The 22,544-nt window shown below is 42.7% G+C and overlaps 1 protein-coding gene across 4 annotated transcripts in view; it reads left to right on the top strand.

The window, feature by feature from the left end:
- Nucleotides 1-22,544, top strand: part of LOC138737239 (ras-specific guanine nucleotide-releasing factor RalGPS1-like) — a 647,381-nt gene that overhangs the window by 525,224 nt on the left and 99,613 nt on the right. For all 4 annotated transcript variants that reach the window (XM_069887990.1, XM_069887972.1, XM_069887982.1 and 1 more), the window contains one exon: nt 3,418-3,485. In XM_069887990.1, coding sequence (XP_069744091.1) covers nt 3,418-3,485 — 68 coding nt within the window. The remainder of the gene's footprint in view (nt 1-3,417; nt 3,486-22,544) is intronic.

Raw genomic sequence — 22,544 nt, 5'->3', positions numbered from 1 at the left:
GTAAGTGATTGGAGTAGGGAATAATGTGCAGGTGTTGAATTAACTGATGCACTGAAGGCGAGGTCAGATAACCACATGAGAGAGGGAGAGGAGAAAGAAATGAAGATTGGTGTGGGAGGCTGGTGTGGGCCTGAGCCTGAAATGATCAGTGTCTGCTCTCCTGTGTAAATACTAAGTAAACCTTTCACTTCCTAATCTGTAAAGAAAACATCTCGAGTGAGGATGTAGTTCTGACATTTTTAAGGGTCTGGGATAATATAAACCAGAACATCACAATGTAAGGAGCTTTCAGATTCAAAGAAGGTCTGTCACAAACTATTTTAAATTTATTTGAACAGTAAACTGCATACCATCCCTTTATCATTGCTTATTTTCCCCATCTTCATGTTTTTCCATGTTAATATATGTTTTCCAAACAGCCAGCACACCATTATGGTTTTAGAATTTGGCTCCAGCCTGTTGTTTTGGAAGGAAGGATTTTAACAGGCCTGAAAAACTCACATTCAATAGAAAGAGAATATTGTGAGTGGAATGTAAACTGAACATCCTGGGGATACACAGAAAATGTCAGAGGAAGTGGAGCCAGGAATATTATCAGCTCTCCTCTTTCCTCCTGTCTGTTTTTGTTTGTCAGCATAATTAAAGTTGGTTTGATTGTCACATTATGCCTAATACAGTGAGAAAGGTTCTTCTGAGATCAGGCTAATAGGTCTTCTCTAACATTCACCTAGCTGTCTAAAGGGCAGAGTATAGAAATACAATGAAAATAAAGACCAATTAACACCCAAGCATGAGAACGATGTTGTGGGGTTCACTCAGGAGCCTAATGACTGCAGAGAAAAAACCATCTTTGTTGGTGTGTCCTTTCACACTTTAGAGCCTTCTCCCCGATGGGAGTAGGGAGAAGAAAGTCCAGGGTGTGAGGGGTCCTTCAGTATGTTGGCTGCCTTTCTGTAGGTGGAGCCCATGGAGGGGATGGAACTTTGCATGATGTTCTGATCTGCATTTACCACCCCCTGTAGCTTCATCTATCTTGAGCAGAGCAGCTCCTGTCCCAGGTTGTGCTGCATCCATCGAGCGTGCTTTCGATGGTAATTAGCTGGTAGGAGGTTGGGTTTGATTATCCCTTAAAGTATAGATAGTGTGAATATGATAGATCAGAGGGTATTCTTGTGCTGTGTGCCTCTATGAGGTGCTTTGACCTGTGACCTCGTTCACTTAACAAAGAGAAATTGAAGGGACTCAGCAGATCAGGCAGTATCATAGAGAGAAATGTTCAGTCAATGATTCAGAGTGGGACCCTTTATTGAGACTAATGTGGAAAGGGGATTGGTCAAGTACAGTCATGCATCACATAATCTCCGTTCGGGCAACATCTGTGGTCCCAAAAATCATAGAGTTCGCTTTTCCCAGACCTTAGTGTATGTATTGATGTTTTAAGTGCCTTCCATATTTTCGATCTTGTTGTATAATAGCAAACCTTAACCCGAACTAAAAAATGTTAGAATCTTGTCATCAAACTGAGATAATCATAAATCAGGCACATTCACAAATATAAATATTTACATCAATTTCTATTAACCAGTCTATTTCTGTGGAGGTTATTATCAGTATTTTTCATAAAAAATATCTAAACACTTTTTCGGATAATTCGGCAAAAACTCTGGGAGTTACCTGGTGATTTTCAAAGTAGAATTATTTTTGTGTAGCAGACAAATTAATATATTTTGCCTTGACTGAATTTTATTTAGGATTTAATAACACATTCCTTTATGAGAGATGCGTTGCATTACCATTTAAGTTTGCTAAAAATTAACCTTGTATAATTGTGATGGTTTTTGAGGTTATTTCCGTTACTTCACTTAAAACAAGTGTACAATAACAATGAAATAATGCATTTTGAATTACATTTATATTCAATAAAATGTAATGAGTTGCGCTATCAGATGTTGCTACAGAAAGAATTTTGGCTTGCAGCTGTCTAAATTATTTAGCTCATTTTCTGAGATAGAATCATAACGTCCTCGCCGACCCACGGTTCTTGTTTAAGTTATAATTCTGCAATAGCATGATCATTTTTTGATAGTAATTTCCATGAACTCATTTTGTTATGCTATAAACAACTTGGTAATATCTTTGGAATGCATTTCACATTGGCTATACAGTATTCCACATAGTTTTGCAAAGTATATTATATGGTGTTCACACAACGTCTAAATCCCATAATGTCCTTTTTCACAGATTTATTAACTGTATATCAATGGTGGGGGGGGAGTGTGTCAAGGAGAAAGGGTGCAGGATAGAAGGTTGTGGAGGTGGGGAAACAGATGGCAAAGGAGACCATTGTGGGGGGAGGGGGGAGGAAGGGTTCAAGCAGGAAGAAGGAGAGATAAACTTCACCTCTACTGAGTTCTGCTGTTTCTATCATTTCAAAGTGCTGTGACCTTTTCTCTCCATGAAGGCTGCCTGACCTACTGAGTCTCTCTGACTTCACTTTGTTCAAGATTCCAGCCAGCTGTAGTTCAGCACACTCATCCTGTGCTCTTTGTTAAGCTGGGTCAGGAGTGGGCCTCTATTGTATCTCCAGCACAGAGGAGGGATAACTTCCAATGAGAATTTTGACTTTGGGTTCTCATCCCAGGCAAGACTTATTCCTGTAATCCTACCCCCCCCCTCAACACTCTGCCCCAATCTCCTATCACTTGTGGTCCACCCTAGTCCATCCATTGGTCACCCAATCCACAGACCCTTTATTTGAGTGGATAATTGTGGATGCTTAACCAAAACAACAAAATTTTCCACAAACATAAATGAATATAGCTCCCAACCACTGTTAATTCTATTCAGCGAATACTTGAGAATTCTAAACATTCACCAACCTCCCATTGTTAGTCTCGAATGGCAGACCTTAATTCTACCAATGTAAGAGACTCTTCAGTCAGAAGAAACGGTTTCTTACACTCGTACACTAAAGCCCCTTGTAATAAAAGTGAACATACTATTAGCAAATAAGAATGTTTTGCTTGAGTGTGCAGAGAAAAAGAGCTTGGAAATATAGTCAATGAAACAATTGTGCTAAGCAGTCAGTCAAAATGGAAACTTTATGCATCTTTATTCGCCATACCTTTGTCCAAAGTAAATAATTGAATGTATAGATCATAAACCACAGGCTTATGTCTGCAGTTCTCATTATGATCCGTTGGTCCTGGTTGGCATTAGTGAGGTTTCATGAGAGTCTTCTGTCTGATGTCTCAAAGACCAACAAATGTCTTTGCAATCAATATACTTAAAATAATAATGCATGCTCCTTAATAAAACAATTGAAGATTTTTTATTTTCTTATCTGTGATCACTGTGCCTACACCGATTTCACTGAAGCTCTGTTTTTCCACTTTTTGTTCTTTTCCTGATCCACAGGTTATCCCTGAAGATAGAAGCGGGAAATAGTTCTCCCCGCCTTGTCTCTTCCAGAGAGGAGCTTGCAGGTAAGAAAACATTTAATAAATGGCTCCCTGATGTGTTCCTTTTGTTCCAAGTCTGAAGTAATCATGGCATCTGCAAAGTTGTACTTTCAACTTGGCATCCAATGTATCAGAAAATGCACAAATGGACACTTCAGCAAGTTCCGCTTGCCTTATTTATTAGAATTCTTTAGTTCCCACTAGTCAGATTACCTCCAATGTAATATGATTAAATAGCACAAAACCAGCAATGTGTTGAACAGGCCTTGATTTCTTTACAGTGCATGGCAATTCTCAGGACTCTTTTATGGTGTGTAGAGTACATTATGTTCAAAGTACTCAGCACCAGTCCTTCCAAGGTCCCTGCATTGTTCAGAGTAACTTTGTCAGGCTGTTTTGAAGACCATTGCAGACCCCAGTCTCTGGTAATTAAGGGAAAGCAAAGTGTCCAAAAAGAAAAGCAAAGTCTGTTTACTGGTTGTATGGAAAGAATGTTTTGCTACTCTAATATAAACAGTTCAAAATGCAAACATTGGCGGGGTTCGCAGACCACAATTTGGGACTTTGAATCAGTAAAAGGAACAAAAAAGGTTTATCCATGCGCCAATAAATGAGAGGAATTCTTCTGCAAAATAATTCCTTTATTAAGCTACTCTGTAAATCCGTTAATGGTGTCAATCCAGATGATTTTGATATTTAAATTAAGTACTAGCATCAATTTTTTTCTCTCCCCCAAGCTATGCTATGTATGTATGATCTAAGTTTGATGCATGTACTGTCATAAGCAAAATAATATGGGTTAATAGTAAGAACAGAGGGTATTGAAACATTCCAGATTTAAGGACAGTTTCTTTCCTCCTGTTTTCAGACTCTTACAGTGGACCACTCATAGGCAAAAGATTATGCTCTTGCATTGTTTTTCAGTACTTTTCTCTACACCCCACACTAATTTTTTATTTGTAACGCTTCTCCCAACTCTGTTGTTTTATTTATTTGTATATTTGTTATCATTTTAAAATCTGCTCCATGAGTTGATGTGCCTGGATAGCCCACAAGACAAACCTTTTTACTGTACCTCAGTACACATGGCAATAAAACAATTTAATTCATGACAGTATAAAAGCCGATCTTTGGCCAATTCAATTCACTCCATTTGATGTGAAGAAACATTTGATAGCATTGCAAAGACTATGGGAACCAGGCAACATTCTGGATTAGTACTAAACACTTTCCAATTGCAAAACAACTCCTGCAGTAAGCAGCTCTGTCAGTCCAAGTTAATGGTATCAATCCAAATAATTTTGATGTTTGAATCATCATAGATTTCTTGATATTCTAAATAAAATATTAACTTAAATTGATCATATCTGGGTCTCAATCCTGGAGCTCCATCCCCAAGAACAGATTAGAAATACCTTCACCAGGCAACCCCACTTCAAGTGGCATCTCTCCAGCAGCATCTCAAAGGCAATTGGGAAGGAGAGGTAAATGCGGGCCTTCCTGCTAATGCTGATTGTGCAAAACAAAGATTCAGTTTTAAATGTTGTAGGAGTGTGGAGACCCAAGAAGATTGAGAGGCTGGAGAAGGTGATAATAGCAGAGTGGACATGATGGGCCAAATGGCCTGCCTCTGCCCCTATATCCTATGTTCTCATGGTTGTGGAGAAATGGCTTTGAAACAGAGTTTTAATTTCATGGCATTATAAGAGTTTAACAACATGGATTCAGGACCTTCAGTCCATCATGTGTTTGGCCCAAATTGATTGAAACTTTTCCTCCCTCTTAAACATGGTGCCTACCTCTACCACCACTCTTGGCAGTTTGTTCCACCTCCCTTTGCCCCTGAGGTCCCCTTTAAATTGTTCAATTTTCACCTTATACTTCCTCCCCCTACCTTTGGAGAAAGACCAACTATTTAAGGGTCAGGAACTGATGTGCATCAATGTACTCAGAGGTGATGGATGAATGGGACTTTGGTATGAATTTGGACAAGAGCAATGAGGTTTTGGAAATCTCTCGTTCATGCAGCAAGCCAGGTGGAACATTGGGAGGAGAGATTTGGAGCTTGATAGGGTCCGGTTGTGAAAGACTGAAGTGAATGTGGACAGTTCCTGAAGCATGTGAAGTAGTGGCCTGTTGCAGTGTGGAGTTAACCAGTCGTTTGCACATTTCAATAGTACAGATGCTTTATATCCAAAGAGCTCTGGGATTCCAGCAGAGGATTATTTTGAAACCTTCTTGATCTAACCCATTGGACATGGGACAGCAAAATTCTGGAAATGGTTAACAGGACATGCAGCATCTGTGGAGAGAATTAGTGCCTTAAAGTTGGTGGCCTTTGTATTACTACTGGCCAGTTCCAATGCAAATTGGAAAGGGTGGTTATTTGAAAATTGGATTCACCGTTAAGTCCTGAGAGCCAAGTTGACTAAATTATTTTCACATCTGCCTTGCTTCAGAATTTTAGAGAGAAGATTCTGTATTTTGTTATGTACACAAAATGCACAAAAATCTTTTCTTTGCCTTGGCATACAAAGGGATGCTATTAATACACCACTCTCAAGACAAGAAGGTGAAGCAAACAAGAGTCCCAAGATGTTGAGCTTCTGTGGATCCTACACCACTTCTTACAGCTCCATAACCTCTATAGCCACATAATCTCCTGTCTGTTCCAGTGGTGAACCCGAGCTCCAAGCATCCAAGACTGACTTCCTTGGCCCCAGCTTAACGCCTAATGTCCTTCAGAAGCCCTGCTCACTCTCAGCCCCCTCAAAAGTCCTGGTCCAGATACTTGGTTCCTGGAAACTGGTTGTCACTCTGGTGAGAGGCCTTCTACCCCCAAACTCAAGCTGGCCTCTGTTCCACAGCAGGGGCAGAGGTGGACATTCCCCCCACTCTGGTGCCCTGTGATATTCCGCTTCTTCCTTGGAGACTACAGCCCTTCAGGTATGTGCAGCCAAACCCCAGCCAGAATCCAGACTAGATTTTGGTGAGTAATTGTGTGGTCCTTCTCAGGACTTTCCCCAGCTGCCTGAAAAGTCCCATTGGGAAATCCTGGCAGACTGCCACGTGGATGTTTCTCAGGTGTTTGGCTCATCTTTCTCTCTGGTGGAAAGTGTGGATCCGACTTAATAAGCTGCAAAATATTTGTCTAGACAGCCTTTAATTCTCCGACAATCTAAACAGCTTCATGTGGCTCGAAAACTGAACTGCCTTTTTCTGTGGTGCAGTAAAATCTCAGGAAGGAGTGAGTTATTGGAACAGTCAGGTTTCAGCTCATGGATGTTTAGCTTCCTGATCAATTAAATTGACCTTGCAGGCGCTGGTTATGTAATGAATGTCAGCTGTTACATCTGCGTGCACTCACTCCATTGTGTAATTAATTGCTAAATTGCCCCAAATGATTTAAACATCGGCTGGGGGGCACTTGGCATCCATAGACCTCAGGCCTTTTATCATCTTACAATTAGATTGGGTTGTGTTCAAAGATAGAGCGACGAGTTCATTTCCAAGATCTCTGATCTTCTCCGTGACAGTGAGGAGGATATCAGGCACCACTCTAAAGTTTTGAGGGGTTAATGAGACACTAGGGACCAGGTACGTGAATAGAGTTTTCACTGAATCCTCTGATCCAACGCGGAGTTAGTTTGCAGAATGATTTTTTTAAAGTGATCTCTCTATTTCTGCTGAGCAGTACAAAGGGAGTGGTGCTAAATGCAAGGATAAACCATAGTATTATGCGTGTCAGTAAATGCACCCCTTTAATTAATCTCTTTCATCTATAACCCCTTGAGGCAGTCTTCCAACTCTATTAATCCCTTGTCAATCTACATCCCCATAAGACTAAATACAAGAACAGACAAGTCACTGCGGTGAACTCTGTCCCTCACAGTTTCAATTGTGGCCATTTTTCCAGTTTAGAGTGAAGGGATTATGGAGGTGGATTTGCCGAGTCTATGTGCAAGTAGTTTTTCACGCCGAGTTGTTTGGATAATCAGCTGTTCCATGCTACACCTCACATTTTGAGTGAGGTTCCCTCTCTCTCTCCTGGTATTTCAGACCTTCATCTCCTCCAAGCAACCTCCCGCCCAGATGTGTTACCGTGGGGACAGACGTCATTCTACCTGTCCTGGTCATCATCCAATCACAGGTCATCTCTTTCCATTTCTTCTTCTTTCCATCACCCCCACCCCCCCACCAACTGCCTCTGTGACTAAGAACTTGTTTCAAATTTCTGGTAAAAAGTTGTCAATTTGAACTGGAGTCATGGAGTTTATGCAACATGGATACAGACCCTTCATCCCACTGAGTCCGTGCTAACTATTAGACAGACAGTTGCACTGATCTCATTTTATTGTCCCCTCATCAACTTCTCCTTCTCCATTCTATCACCCACCTGCAATCTCAGGGCTAATTAACTGGCCAACCTGCACGTGGATAGAAACAGGAGCTCATCACACAGTCACTGGGACCAGCTGCAAACTCCATCCGGAAAGCATTGGATGTCAGGATTGAACTTGGGTCACTGGAGGCAGGAGGCAGCATCTCCTCTAGTTTTGCCATTGTGCTGCTCTCATGTGAACTATTTTCCCCTCTCCATACCTGCTGCCCGACCTGTTGAGAATTTTAAGCATTCTTGGACCTTATTTCAGACTCCTGTCTCCCTTGACAACCTCCTCCATTATCCATTCCAACAGTCAGCCAGGTTCTGCTTCCTGGCTGACTGCAGGTCCCACAGCAGAGTCTGATTTAATCCCGCCAAACTGCCGTGACATTTCAAAGGAAAGAAACAGCGAGTTAAAATCAAACATAAGCAAGGAGAGTGGAAAAAATACTCGGCAAACCCACAGAAACCTGACAGTGGTGTCTTATTGGTGCAGGATGGATATTTAGCAAGATTATAAACATAGTGGGTGGAGTGAGCAACCTCAGCTCTTTCTCTGAGGTTACATTCAGCATGAGGAGGATTTGAGGCTGGTAAAAAAAAAAATGACAGTGGTTACACAAATGTGGTTGGCAAGAGAACAGGAGGTGAATTCAGGTTTGGAACCAGTGGAAAAAAAATATTATCTCACTGGGGCACAATGAACCTTTCAGTCGTTCTAACTGTGGGCAAGTCAAAGATAACTCACACTGTGCAACAAGAAGCATCAGTCTCTATATTTTTTAAAAGTTGCCTTTATAAAATTCCTTCTCCCTCCTGCCACCCTGCTAAGAAGCACACCATGCCCTTGAGCTGATGGATGATTAGAAGATTCAACAGGAGAATTTAGAGGCAGTGTGAAAGTGGCTCGTACTGAGAGACTCGAAAATGCCAGTGTTAGAACAAACTCTGAAGCTCCTACCCCAAACTTGGGAGAAGGACATTGGCAGCAGGTGCAATGGGAAGACCACTACCTGCAGGTCTCCCTTCAAGTAACTATCCATCCTGATTTGGCAACATGTCACTGGTCCTTCATTGATACTGTGCAATTGTGTAACTCCTCCAAAAGAGCTAGGGGAGAACCTTCACCAGAAGGAGTGCACTCATTTGTGGGAGTGCCTCACCACCTTTCAAGGGGAGTTTTGGGCTACGCCCATGGTAAACTAGAAGAAAGCTAAATACTTTGACATCAAATCCAGTGGCCTTTGTTGTTTCTGCACAGTAAATTCTGTGGGTGCTGCCAAAGCTGCTCCAGAACCCTTCATCTCCTGTTATTCACATCCCCTGCACCCCTTCAGATGAGAATTCATGACTCTGGGTTTAATCTCCACTCACTCCACCAGTACCCACATCATGGGTCTGCAATACACATGTTACAAGAGCAGAAACCTAGCTGCCTTCCTTTGACAGAACTTTCCTCAACTGACCTCAACCACTTACATGGGGAAGAACATCAAATTCTCAGGGTACTGAGATGTGCCATAAATGCAGTTTTGGTGTTGTGCAAATTATGAAAAAAAAGTCTTTTTTAAATGAGGTGTTAAATTTTAAATAGCAACCATTATGGTTCTGCAAGTCAACTTTTCCAAGCTACTGTCTTAGTCTATTGGATTTTAATTAGTGTTTAAGATTTAACAAAGCAATTACTTTGACTTTCTGTCACTTTTTTCTCATTCGCATTTTTATTTCTGACCCTTTATTTCACCTTCTGCACATGAGTTGACATTGAATTAGATTTTACTGCATTGAGTCAGAGTTTTACAACATGTAAACAGACATTTAAGTTTGTCTTGTCCCATTTTGCATCTCATTGTCAAAATCTCTTTCAACTTCCCATTTTATTCCCTTCTCTTCCCATTTACAACAGTACAGGCCATTTGGCCCAAAATGTCATGCTGACCCATATAAATTTACTTCTCTAATCCATCCCTTCCCTCCCTCACAGCCCATAACCCCACCACCCCACCCCTCTCCCATGTTTCTTATATCCATGTGCCTGTTAAGAATCTTTTAAATATCTCTATTGTTCCAGCCTCTGCCACCACCCCCCAGCAATGCATTCCAGGTACCCACCACTCTGAGTTTTTAAAAAAATTACCTCTCATCTCCTCAAAACTTTCCTCACTCACCTTAAACAAATGTCCTCTGGTATTGGCCATTATCGGCTTGGGAAAAAGGTGACCAGAAGGCATAGGAGCAGAAATAGGCAATACAGCCCATCGAGTCTGTCCCACCCACCATTTAATCTCTTTAAGCTGATCCATTTTCCCACTCAGCCCCACTACCTTTGATCCCCTGGCTAATCAAGAACCTTTCAATCTCTGCCTTAAACACATCCAACCACTTGGCCTCCACCATTTAATCTCTTTAAGCTGATCCATTTTCCCACTCAGCCCCACTACCTTTGATCCCCTGGCTAATCAAGAACCTTTCAATCTCTGCCTTAAACACATCCAACTACTTGGCCTCCACCATTTAATCTCTTTAAGCTGATCCATTTTCCCACTCAGCCCCACTACCTTTGATCCCCTGGCTAATCAAGAACCTTTCAATCTCTGCCTTAAACACATCCAACCACTTGGCCTCCACCATTTAATCTCTTTAAGCTGATCCATTTTCCCACTCAGCCCCACTACCTTTGATCCCCTGGCTAATCAAGAACATTTCAATCTCTGCCTTAAACACATCCAACCACTTGGCCTCCACACTAGCCTGTGGCAACAAATTCCACAGATTTATCAGCTTCTGGCTGAAGAAATTCCTCCACATCTCAGTCCTGAAGTTGTGTCTTCTTGTCCTAGATTCTCCTACCATGGGAAAACAACCATTCAACATCTACTCTGACCATGCCTTTCAAGATTCAAAGTGTTTCAGTGAGATTCCCCTTCTTTTTCCTAAATCCTAACAAGTACAGGCCAAGAGCTGTCGAACACTCCTCATAAGATAACCCTTCATTCCCAGAATCATTTTTTGTGAACCTCCTATGAACCCAATCCAACACCAGCACATCCTTTCTTAAATGAGGAGCCCAAAACAGCTCACAATTCTCCAAGTGAGGGCTCACCAGTGCCTTAAAAAGCCTCAACATCACATCCTTGCTCTTGTATTCTATTCCTTTTAAAATGAATGCCAGTGTTTTATTTTCCTGTCTCAACCTGTAAGTTTATCTTCAGGCTATCGTGCACAAGGACTCCTAGCTCCCTTTTTACATCTGTGTATTTTCAATTTTCTCTCCATTAAAAAAATTGTCTGCCCTTTATTTTTTCTACCAACTGTACACTTTCAGACATTACATTTCATTTGCCATTTTTCTGCCGATTCTCCAGATTTGTTTTAAGATGCTTCTGCAGCCTCCCTGTTGCCTCAATACTACCAGCTCCTCTACCTATCTACTTAATACCTGCAAACTTGGCCTCAAGACCTTTCATTCCATAATCCAAATCATTGCTATACAACACAAAAAGAAGTGGCCTCAACTCCAGCCCCTGTAAAACACCACCAGCAACTGGCAGCCAATCTAAATACAATCCCTATATTCTAACTCTCTGCTTCCTGTCAATCAACCAATGCTCTATCAACGCTAGTATGTTTCCTATTGTACCATGGTGTTGTGTTGGGAAGAGTATCAGGTTTGGTGGGTTCACAGAGGGACAAGTCTGGACACAAGTGTAACAATCACACGTAACATTAATTAACACAGGAAGGTTAAGCGGTGCTCGATTACTATTTCACTTAAGCAATGATAGAAATGTTCACCTTGGACCTAGGTTGGACCCCGACAATAGTGAGTACTTAAGCTCACACACTTAAGTACTCACAATATAAACAGGGACTTACACACACTTGGTTCACTGACCAGCGGGGGTGTGGCTCCCTGCAAGTATTGATCTATCACAATACTACAGCTCAGCTTCAGTGTAGTGCACACCTTACCCGCGATACTTCCAGCGATGTTCACAGTAGCGACCTGGCATGGACTGATGTCCATGGCTTAGACCACGAGGAAGAGAGAGAATATGCTGTATGTTGGTGTAATATGGTGCTAATCTGTGTTCTAGCCAATAATGACCCCAGGTGATTTAAATCAGCCAACAGCAAGATGTGCACTAATGATTGGCAGTTGATGTGGCTTCCGAATAAGTTTCAAGAAGGGAGGACATGTGACCACCTGCAATACACACATTTCAGACAGGCAGGAAGGCCACGTTTCTTCCATACACAACACATGGGCTCTTTTCTATGCTGTCATAATTTGCTGTCCACATCCCAGCTACTGTTTGGACGTCTGTATATACCTGGCAACAACAGTGTCTTTTTACCTTTACCATTTCTTAACTCAACCCACAATGATTCTATATCTTCTGATCCTATGTCACCTCTTTCTAATGATTTAATGTTGTTCCTTACCAACTAAGCCACATCACCCCTTGGCTTGCCTGCCTATCCTTTCAATATACTTTGTATCCTTGGACATTAAGGTCCCAATGACATCCATCCTTTAGTCATGACTCCATGATGGCCACAATATCATACCTGCAAACATGTAGCTGCACTATAAGATCATCCACTTTATTTCTTCTGCTGTGTGCATTTAAATACAAAACCTTTAGCCCTTTGTTACTTTTAACTTTGCAACATCCCACTGGCTGCAATTTTGCCCTATCTGCCTGACCTCGCACCCAAACTCCCTCGCACCCAAACTCCCTGCTAGCTGACCCAACTTGTGCACCAACCCATGCTTGCTCTGCCTCTGCACTTTGCTTCCCAACCCCTTCCTCCACCATCCTCCATCCCCCACCAAATCTGATTCAAACACCAACCTCAATGGCATTAGCAAACCTCCCTGCCAGGGTTTTGGTTCCCCTCAAGCTCCCCTTCCCACTTGTACAGGTCACCCCTTCCCTAAAAAATGTTCCAATGATCCAAGAATTTGAATTCTTGCCCCATCTCTTTAGCAGCACTTTGGTCTGCACCATCTTCCTGTTCTGATCTTCCCGAGCTCATAGCGCCTGAAGTAATCCAGAGATTACCACTTAGAGATCCTGCTCTTCATCCTTTCCTAACTCCCTAAACTTACTTTATAGGACCTCTACCCCACTCCTGCCTATGTCATTGGTACCAAGATATACCACAACCTCTGGCTGCTCACCCTCCCCCTTAAGAATATTCTGCACACACTCAGAAGCATCCTGGACCTGAGCACCCAGAAGGCAATACACTATCTTGGACTGAAACATGAAATTTTACAGATGCTGTGATTGCAGTTAAAACATCGAAATGCAGGAGGAACTCAGCCCAGGAATAAAGATAGATCACTGATGTTTCGGGCCTGAGCCCTTTCTCAAGATATCGTGGAGTCTCTTTTGTGGCCACATAATCGCCTATCCCCTATGAGTCTCCTATGACTATCTCTCTATCTGACGTCACCCTTCCCTTCTGAGGTTCAGAGCCAACCACAGTGCTATTGGTCTGGCTACTGCCTGGACCAGAGAAGTCATCCCCTCAGCAATATCCAAAGGGGAATGACCACAGGGGTACCCTGCACTACTTGCCTGTTCCCTTTCCTTCTCCTGACTGACACCCAGCTACCTTCCCCCACCTCCAAGGTGTGATTGCATTCCTGTAGCCCCCAGTTTCACCTTCTCAGCCTCCCAAATTCGACATTCATCTAGCTCCAACTTCAATTCCCAAACATGGTCTCTAAGAAGCTGCTGTTGGATGTTCTTCTCGTAGATCAAATCATCAGGAATATTGTTGGCTTCCTTGAGTATCCATATATTCAACATGTCCCTGGCCTGGCTGCCATTCCCACTGTCTATTAAAGAACAAAGGGTTAGAAAAAACCTGTCTTTGTCTCAACTCTTACACATCCAGCTCACCCTCTGCTCACTGACACCTCTCATACCAAAGCCTCAAATACTTATTCGTACACTGGGCAACTCACACAATGGCAGCTCTGCTTGACCTGGCCTTTCTTTTGTTGGCTATAGCTATTTGGCCAATTCAACAAGCTGGTGCTAGTTGTCCACCTTATCTATGCACCTCATAATCTTATACACCTCGATTAAGCTGCCACTCATCCTCTGTCGATCCCAAGAGAAAAGAAAACCCAGCTTCCATTCACGTCCAGAGACAAGGGATTATGTACCAACCTGCAAGAGATTCCTCCATCGCCAGGTCATTAATCCAAAAATTGGAAAAAAACAATCCTCAGTGTAGAAGTAAATAAGGAGAAATTAAAAGGGAATGAAGGTGGGACAGAATGAAGGTAGTGTGGTGACAGTAATGAAGGTTCATGTATATTGACACTGCTAGCAACTGACAAAGAGTGCCTGTACTTCTGAAACTTCAAGTCCATGTTCATCTGACTGTACATATATATAACCAGGCAAAATAACATTTCTCCAGACCAAGGTACACACATCATACATTTCTCACACAGCACATGATAATCACATATTTATAGAAAATATAACTTAATATTCTGTGCTGTCTTTTCCACATTACTCCAATGGGTATCAAGGTAATTAGCAGCAAGTTGAATTGCCTTAGATAGACATCATCATGATAGGCTGAAGGATCTGATGGAGAAATATAAAACTATATATCTAATTGGCCATATAGCATAGAGTCATACAGCACTGAACAGGCCCTTTGGCCTAACATGTCCATGCTGACCAAGTTGGCATTGTGGACTATCCTATTTGCTTGCATTTGGTCTGTATCCAAAACCCTTCCTTTCTTTACATCTGTCCAACTGTCTTTGAATGTCATATGGCACTTTATTTCTAGACACAAACTACCCTGTGAGTGAAAAAATTGTGCCCTCTTAAATTTTTCCCCTCTCATCTTAAACCTATCCCCACTTGTTCTGGAGTTATCTAACCAGAACATTCACTTTATCCATGTCTTTAAAATTTTATATACCTAACACTTGGAATTCTGAAAATCTGAATTTTGGAATCACTGGTAAACCAAAAACTTGAAAGGACTTGAGCCATCATAATCTACGAGATCTGGACATCTCTCATGATCCCCCACACCTTGATGAAGGGCTTAAGCTTGAAACATTGGTGAATGTATCTTTACTTTTGCTACATAAAGGCACTGTTCAACCTGCTGAATTTGTCCAGCATTTGCATGTGCGTTTTTTTTACAAGATCTGGAAAGTAGTTTAAACGGGATTCCTCAGCAGACACAGACACAATGGGCCAAAAGGCCTCATTCTCTGCCATCAGTGTTATGTCTCTGTTCCTGTAGTTGTGTACAGCTCTCTGTTTTCTGTAGTCGGAGTGAGGAAAGTGGGCGATCACATAACTTGTGGTGGCACTCGACAGGTTAAGGTTTGCCATTAAAAACAGCTATGTTTTCTTTTAGTGAAATGAAACTCTCTTTAATTTAATCTCCCCTTTTCCCTGTCTCCCACTCCAGTCATAGAATCTTAAGGGGGTTGAATTATAAGGTTGTTAAAGGTGCACCATGAACGACAAAAGTTCTTTCATACCATGACAGAAATCTGGCTCTTTAGCCCAGCTATTTTGGGCTCCAAAAGTCCCTCGTGTAATCGAGACAATTAAAGGGACTTCTCAGATTAACAGCAGTGGGACAGCCAGCCTTTGACAGATCCTTGTGATCTCAGCTGCCTCTAAAATATTTCCAAGTTATCTTGAGCTTGCAATATTGTCATTAAATGTGGATTTTGACCATGAAGAACATCTTTAATGATTTATTACTATGAAATCTTGGTAGGTTTGCACATTGTATAAGTGGATTTTCTTGACGCTGTTTATAAGATGTTATTTAGATACTTTGACAATTCTTTATTTAGCAATGCCTTGGTGTGCATTTGGGATTCTAATCTTCTTCAGCAGTCTGTCAAGATCGAAGATGAATGGATTCTGCTCAATCCTGATAGAATGCTTTCAATGGTGCACTTCAGAATCAAAATCAGGATTTATTGTCATGAGCAAGTCATGAAGTTCAGTGTTTTGTGGCAGCATCACATTATAATTACCTTTTGACATTACTATATTAAAAAATAAGAACAATAATTGTGCATGAAAAGTAAGTGAGGTAGTGTCTTTGGTTCATTGATTATTCAGGAATCTTATGGCAGCAGGGAAGAAGCTGTCCTTGTGCCACTGAGTGCTTGTCTTTAGGCTTCTGTACCTTCTTCCCATTAGTTACAGAATGAAGAGCGCATGGCTTGAGTGGTGGGGGTCTTTGAAGACAGTGGATGCTTTTTTTTAAGATACCGCTTCATGCAGATGTCCTCGATGGAGTGAAATCCTGTCATGTTGTAGGCTGCGTTAATAACCCTCTGGAATTTATTCTTGTCCTGAGAGATGGCTCCATACTAGGCATTGATGCAACGAGCCAGAATGCTCTCCATGGTACACCTGTAGAAGTTTATGAGAGTTTTCAGTGACATACCAAATCTCTTCAGTCACTTCACAAAGTATAGACGCTGGAGAGCCTTCTTTGTAATTGCATCAATTTGGAGGCTCCAGGACAGATTCTCGGAGATATTGACACCCAGGAATTTGAAGTTCATGACCATCTCCACTACTGAGCCCTTGATGAAGACTGGGTCGTGTTCACCTGACTTCCTCCTGAACTCCACAATCATCTCCATGATTTTGCTGACGTTGAGCACAAGGTTGTTACACCATTCAACGAGCTGATCTTTCTCCCTCCTGTACACTTGTTCATTGCCATTTGTGAATCTGCCGACAACTGTGGTGTCATCGGCAAACTTGTAGATGCCGTTGGAATTATGCCTGGCCACACAGTCATGGGTGTATAACGAGTAGAGCAGTGGGCAAAGCATGCATCCTTGGGGTGCACCTGTGTTGATGATTGGTGAGGAGGAGACATTGTTTCCAATTCATGCTGACTAGTCTTCCAATGAGAAAGTCAAGGATTAATTTGCTGGGGGGTGGGGGGTAGTGGGTGGTACAGAGGCCTAGAGTTTGTAGCTTCTTGACCAGCACTGAGGGAATAATGGTATTGAAATGAATTATTAAAGCTGTTAAGGTTTACAGGTGACATGCCGAGTTTCCTCCTGAAAGGATTCATCAGCCAATTCTATTCACATTTTACCTTTAACCTGACAAGCATGTCCCAAGGCACCTCACTGATGGGTTAAAACATGGTACTGGAAGTGAAACACAAAGGCAGCAGATGCTGGAATCTCGAGTGAACAGGGAGTTGTTGGAGGGGCATAGCAGATCAGGCGGCATCCATGGGTAGAAATAGTCAATATTTCGAGTGTAAGTAAAGGTTTCACACCTAAAACATTGACCATTTCTACTTCTAGATGCCCTGCTGAGTTTATCCAGCAATTCTTCGAATACTGGAATTAATTGACAGGGCAGGCAGCAACTGTGAAGAGAGAAACAGATGAAAGGTTCATGCCTGAGTTAGGTACAGCGCCAAAATTCTGCAAACAATGAGAGTTAGGACCTCATGTCCTTGGGATTAAAACTTAAGAATGGATAGAGGATTGGCTAACTGACAAAAACCAGGATGAATGAATGATTGCAGGTTAGAAATCTTTAACTTGTGGGTGTCACAGTGCTGGAGCCTTGTCTATTTTCCAATCTACTTAAGATGTCGTCACCAAATGCCTTGTCTCCAAATTTGTTGACAAAACAATGATAGTTGAATAGAGGCAGGTTAAGAGAGAAAGCAAAGTTGTGGCAGGTCAGATGAAATTACCTGCAAGGGCTCAGAGAAAAGGGCAAATGAGAACCATTTGAACCTGATTTATCTTCATGCCTATTTTCCCCCGTTTGATAGCCATACTTTTATCCATTCCAAATGCTGTGAGCTCTTAACTCTCATCATTCAAAGGCTCTTACTGCTTGTGGCATTCATTCAATAAGTAGTAATTCCATTGCTCATGACACAACATAGATTGCTGTGGTACCCAGGGATCCAAGAGTCATTGTGCATGCAATGCAGGGAATTAACGTGCAGGCAGCTAATATCATGTTGCTCTTAGTGCAAAATGACAGAAAGAGAATGGAATGTAAATATAGGGACATTTTAGCAGAACTGTTCCAGGGGCTGGTGAAATCACATCTGGGCTACTGTGCAGTTAGTTGTAAGTTCCTTATTAAAAGATAATGTTTGCACTGAAGGAAGTTCACAGAAGGTTCACTCAGTTGAATATTGAGATAAAGGGCTAATTTAATAATGGGAGCTTGGATCTATACCCATAGGAATGGAATTGAACAAGAGGTGACTTTATTGAAAGATTCTAAGGGGACTTGATAGGGTAGTTGTCAAGAGAATGTTCCCATTACCCAGAAATCCAGGGTCATCCATCCAAAACTTGGATGAGGAGATGTCTCTCCTTTGAGGTTGTTGAATCTTTGGAACATAGTATTACCAGAGAGCAAGTGAGGTGGTGCCATTGAATACATAAATCTAAGGCCAGAATAGATTGATTTCTGGTCTGTGGGATTGTGGGTTGCAGGGAAAGTTAAGGTCAAATCTTGGAGCAGACTTGGGATGGGTGGGGAGGGGGTTGTGTCATATGGCCAACTCCCCTGCTCCTATTCCCAACATTCTTCAGAGAGGTGAGCAGTGTAATGGTTAACTGTGATGCTTGCTGAGTGAGCTATGTCTTTCCAGTAGGAGAGGCCAAAGTAAAGGCAGAGTCAGGAAGCCAGAAAGAGACATTCCAGGAAGACGGCAATTACAAGAAACTGTGTCAAAGCCCGACATAAAAACATATCAAGTTAAATTATGGTTTGAAAACATGGCATTTGGAATGATTAATGCTTACAACTAGGTTCCATTCTTCAGTGCTGCCAGCAAGTGCTGTTAATTCACTATCAGTTTCCCAATTAAGTAACCCTGTTGCAGAATATTAAACTGCTTTCCCCATGATCGGTACCTGTATGGTACAAAGGAAGAGGCATTTGGGGGAAGTTAATGCAATAAGAAACACAATGAGGTGAGGTATGAGATGTTTTGAAAAGGTGCTCATTTCCTTTTACTTAAAGCAAATGAGGGAAGGACTCTCGCACCGGCCGTACTTCGTTCCCGAATCTCTCCTGAAGGGAAGTGTACTGAGTGTTGACTCGGTGGGTGGCTTGCCAGTCGATGAGTCTGAACGATGGGAGTTCAAACCCTGCTTCAGGACCTTGTGCAAAGCAGCTTCAGCTGAAGCTCCCACTGATCGATCTCTGGCCTCCCTGAGGATCTGTCGACATTTTGTACATCGATCAGAGATCATAATCTCACTGTGGTGGCTGGGGAATTTAAATTCAAATAGTTGAATAAGTTTGGAATTAAAACCCAGTTTCAATGATGAGAGCACCTGATTATCAACTTTCCTTTCCTCCCTTCCAAAGATGCCACCTATGTCTCCTGTTGCTAAGTCAACATGTGAAGGACCCATCACAGCCTGAACACACTCTCTTCTCCCTCTTCCTGTTGGGGAGAAGGCTTAAAAGCATGAAATCATGCACTAACAGGCTTAAAAACTGTTTCTTCCCCAGAGCCAAACAGCCCACAAATGATCCCCAAGACAGTGCTCTCAAGATGCCCTTGCCTTATATTTATTGATTTTCTGGTCATGGTAACTCCAAGCCCCTTCGAGGTTAAATGACTGTGTGAATGGAACATAGAACAGTACAGCAAAAGAACAGGCCCTTCAACATGTTTAAATCAAACTAAACTATGTTGCTTGCATTTGATGGTTATCCTGTCATCCCCTTTATATTTCTTGTGACTATCAAGAAGCTATCAAGAAGCTACTATTTCATCTGCTTACACCACTACTCCTGGCAGCCCACTCCAGGCACCCACCACTCTCTGTGTAAAATTATTTGCCCCGTGCATCTCCCTTGCAATTCCCCCTCCCCTTAAATCCATGTCCTCCAATGTGTGACTCTTTGACCCTGGGGAAAAGATTCCACCCAATCAATGACTCTCATAATTTAGTAAACCTCTGACGCTTCAGAGAAAACAACTCAAGTTTGTCTAGCCTCTACCTACATTTAATGAGATCATGGCTGATCTGGCCATGGACTCAGCTCCACCTTTATGCCTTCCCCCATAACCCTTAATTCACCTACTATGCAAAATTCTAACCATGTCTTAATACCATGTTTGACGGCATATAAGACTCACATTTTTCCAAGAAATTGGTTCAAAAATATCCCTCGTGTCTATACGCGAAGTTGAAATTAAGGTGATAACAGTGAGTAACGCGGACAGTGATCATCGTGGCTGTGAGGCTCACTAGCATCACCACCATCCATCACTGGGGGCTGATGTCAGGCAGTTGGGGAGTCGCAGGGCAGTGGGATCAGTGTGGGGCTGGTGCCAGGAGAGAGCTGGGCAGTGGGACCATGCAGGGAGTGACAGCGGGCCGCCTGTAGGGAGCAGGCAATGGGACCAGTGCGGGAGCCGACAGTGGGCCGCCAGTAGGGAGCAGGCAATGGGACCAGTGCAGGGACTGACAGCGGGCCCAGTGCAGTGACTGACAGCGGGCCCAGTGCAGTGACTGACAGCGGGCTGCCAGTAGGGGGCAGGCAGTGGGACCAGTGAGGGGACTGACAGCAGGCCGCCAGTAGGGAGCAGACAGTGGAACAGTGCGGGGACTGACAGCAGGCCGCCAGTAGGGGGCAGGCAGTGAGACCAGTGCGGGGGCTGACAGCGGGCCCAGTACAGTGACTGATAGCAGGCTGCCAGTAGGGAGCAGGCAGTGGGACCAGTGTGGGGACTGACAGCGGGGTGCCAGTAGGGAGCAGGCAGTGGGACCAGTGCTTGGACTGACAGTGGGCCCAGTGCGGGAACCGACAGTGGGCCGCCAGTAGGGAGCAGGCAGTGGGACCAGTGCGGGGACTGACAGCGGGCTGCCAGTAGGGAGCAGGCAGTGGGACCAGTGCGGGGACCGACAGTGGGCTGCCAGTAGGGAGCAGGCAGTGGGACCAGTGTGGCGACTGATAACAGCAGTTTATTTTTATAAAATGTTTTCTGTAATAGCTAAGCGGCTTTTGTTTCCTCTTGTAAATTACAGCAGTATTATTAGAAAGATTTTTCCTGTCCGAATTGCATGTTGTCCAAGTTTTTTTCTGCCATACTGTAGCTACAATAACATTAAATGCTTACCTGTAAATACACTAAAAAAATGTTCTGATGTTCCCTACTTAAATGAAGGGGTGTGTGGGAAGTCTTGTATGCCCGTGGGTCTTGCATACCTTCAAATAGAGTACATTTAAAGAGACAGCCTCTATTTTTCTCCTGGGCAGAGAATTCCACAGATTCACTATTTCTCTCCTGGAAACACAGTTCCTCCCCCATCTCCTGCCTAAATCTTCTCTCCTAAAACTTGAGGCTCCGACCGCTGGTTCTAGTTTTGCCTGCCGGAGGAAACAACTTTCCTGCCCCTATCTTATTTCATAATTCTGAATTCCAAAGACCATTGTCCCAGAGAACTGTAGGCTGACCCCTCCTCTCCAGATAATTCACCGGAATTCAAAGGAAAGGTTACTTTTCTATAGCACCTTTCCCTTCCCATTCAGGGTATTCAAGAATCTTTGGCAGCTTCTGAAGAAATGGAGTTTGCTTTTTCCAGGACTGTTACTGATGGCAAGGAGTGATTGTGCCGAATTCCCATCCACCCACCGATGACAGCCAGGAAACTGATGAGAATGAGGCAAATGTCTGTGACGTTAAACACCTGGAAGCCAGATTTGCCCATCGTCTCAATTACTTCTGCTGAGAATGTAAGACCTTGGAGCAAAATTAGGCCATGCAGCCCAATGATTCTCTCTGCCATTCAAATCATGGCTGATTAACTTTTCCTTTCTCCTACCTTCTCTCCATGTCCATATTAATCAAGAACATATTGACCTCTGCTTTAAATTTACCTCATGACTTGACTTCGACAGCTGTCTGTGGCAAAGAACTCCATAGGTTCACCACCCTCTGGCTGAGAAAACATCTCACCTCAGTTCTAAATGGATGTGCTTTGATTGTGAGGCTGTGCCCTCTGGGCCTAGACTCTCCCATGACTGGAAACGCCCTGTCTATGCCCACTCTATCCAGCCCTTTCAATATCTGGTATATTTCACTGAAATCTCCCTCATCGTTCTAAATTCACTAAACATCTCCACTAAACAAGTTGTCTACTTGTGTATCTCAGTTCAAGTTTGTCAGACATTTCTATCAGGCAGGATCTGTCCAGAAAACATAGGAGCAAGTCATTGAGGAACATTTTATGAAGATGTAATGACATATTTGATCTGTCAGCACAGGCAAAATATCAGCCTGTTTATCTTCACAGCAATCTCTTTATTCATCCTATTTAAACTGTTCCTTGACCCAGCAAGTAGGCTGTTCTAGAGAAAGATCAGTCATCATGTGGCTTATTTATCCTGTGGGTGAAGACTTTCACAGTGTCTCTGTGTTCCTGAAAGATTGCATGGAAATGGCATAATTTGCTTTTAATTGGCGTGCACAAGGGTCCATTTGTCTTGGAATAAGATTCACTGGCGGAGAGGAATCGCAAAGAGAAAAGATTACAGGTAAACACATTCCCTGAAGTATCGCGTCATGTGTCTTGCACGCCTTTAATCAGGTGAAATTTTAATAAAGCATTTTAAATTGTTTGAATCAGGAGGTTAATTGTTTAGAGA

This window comes from Narcine bancroftii, chromosome 1 (genome assembly GCF_036971445.1).
Source record: "Narcine bancroftii isolate sNarBan1 chromosome 1, sNarBan1.hap1, whole genome shotgun sequence".
Classification (NCBI taxonomy): Eukaryota; Metazoa; Chordata; class Chondrichthyes; order Torpediniformes; family Narcinidae; genus Narcine; species Narcine bancroftii.
This window is presented reverse-complemented; position numbering and strand designations above follow the sequence as displayed.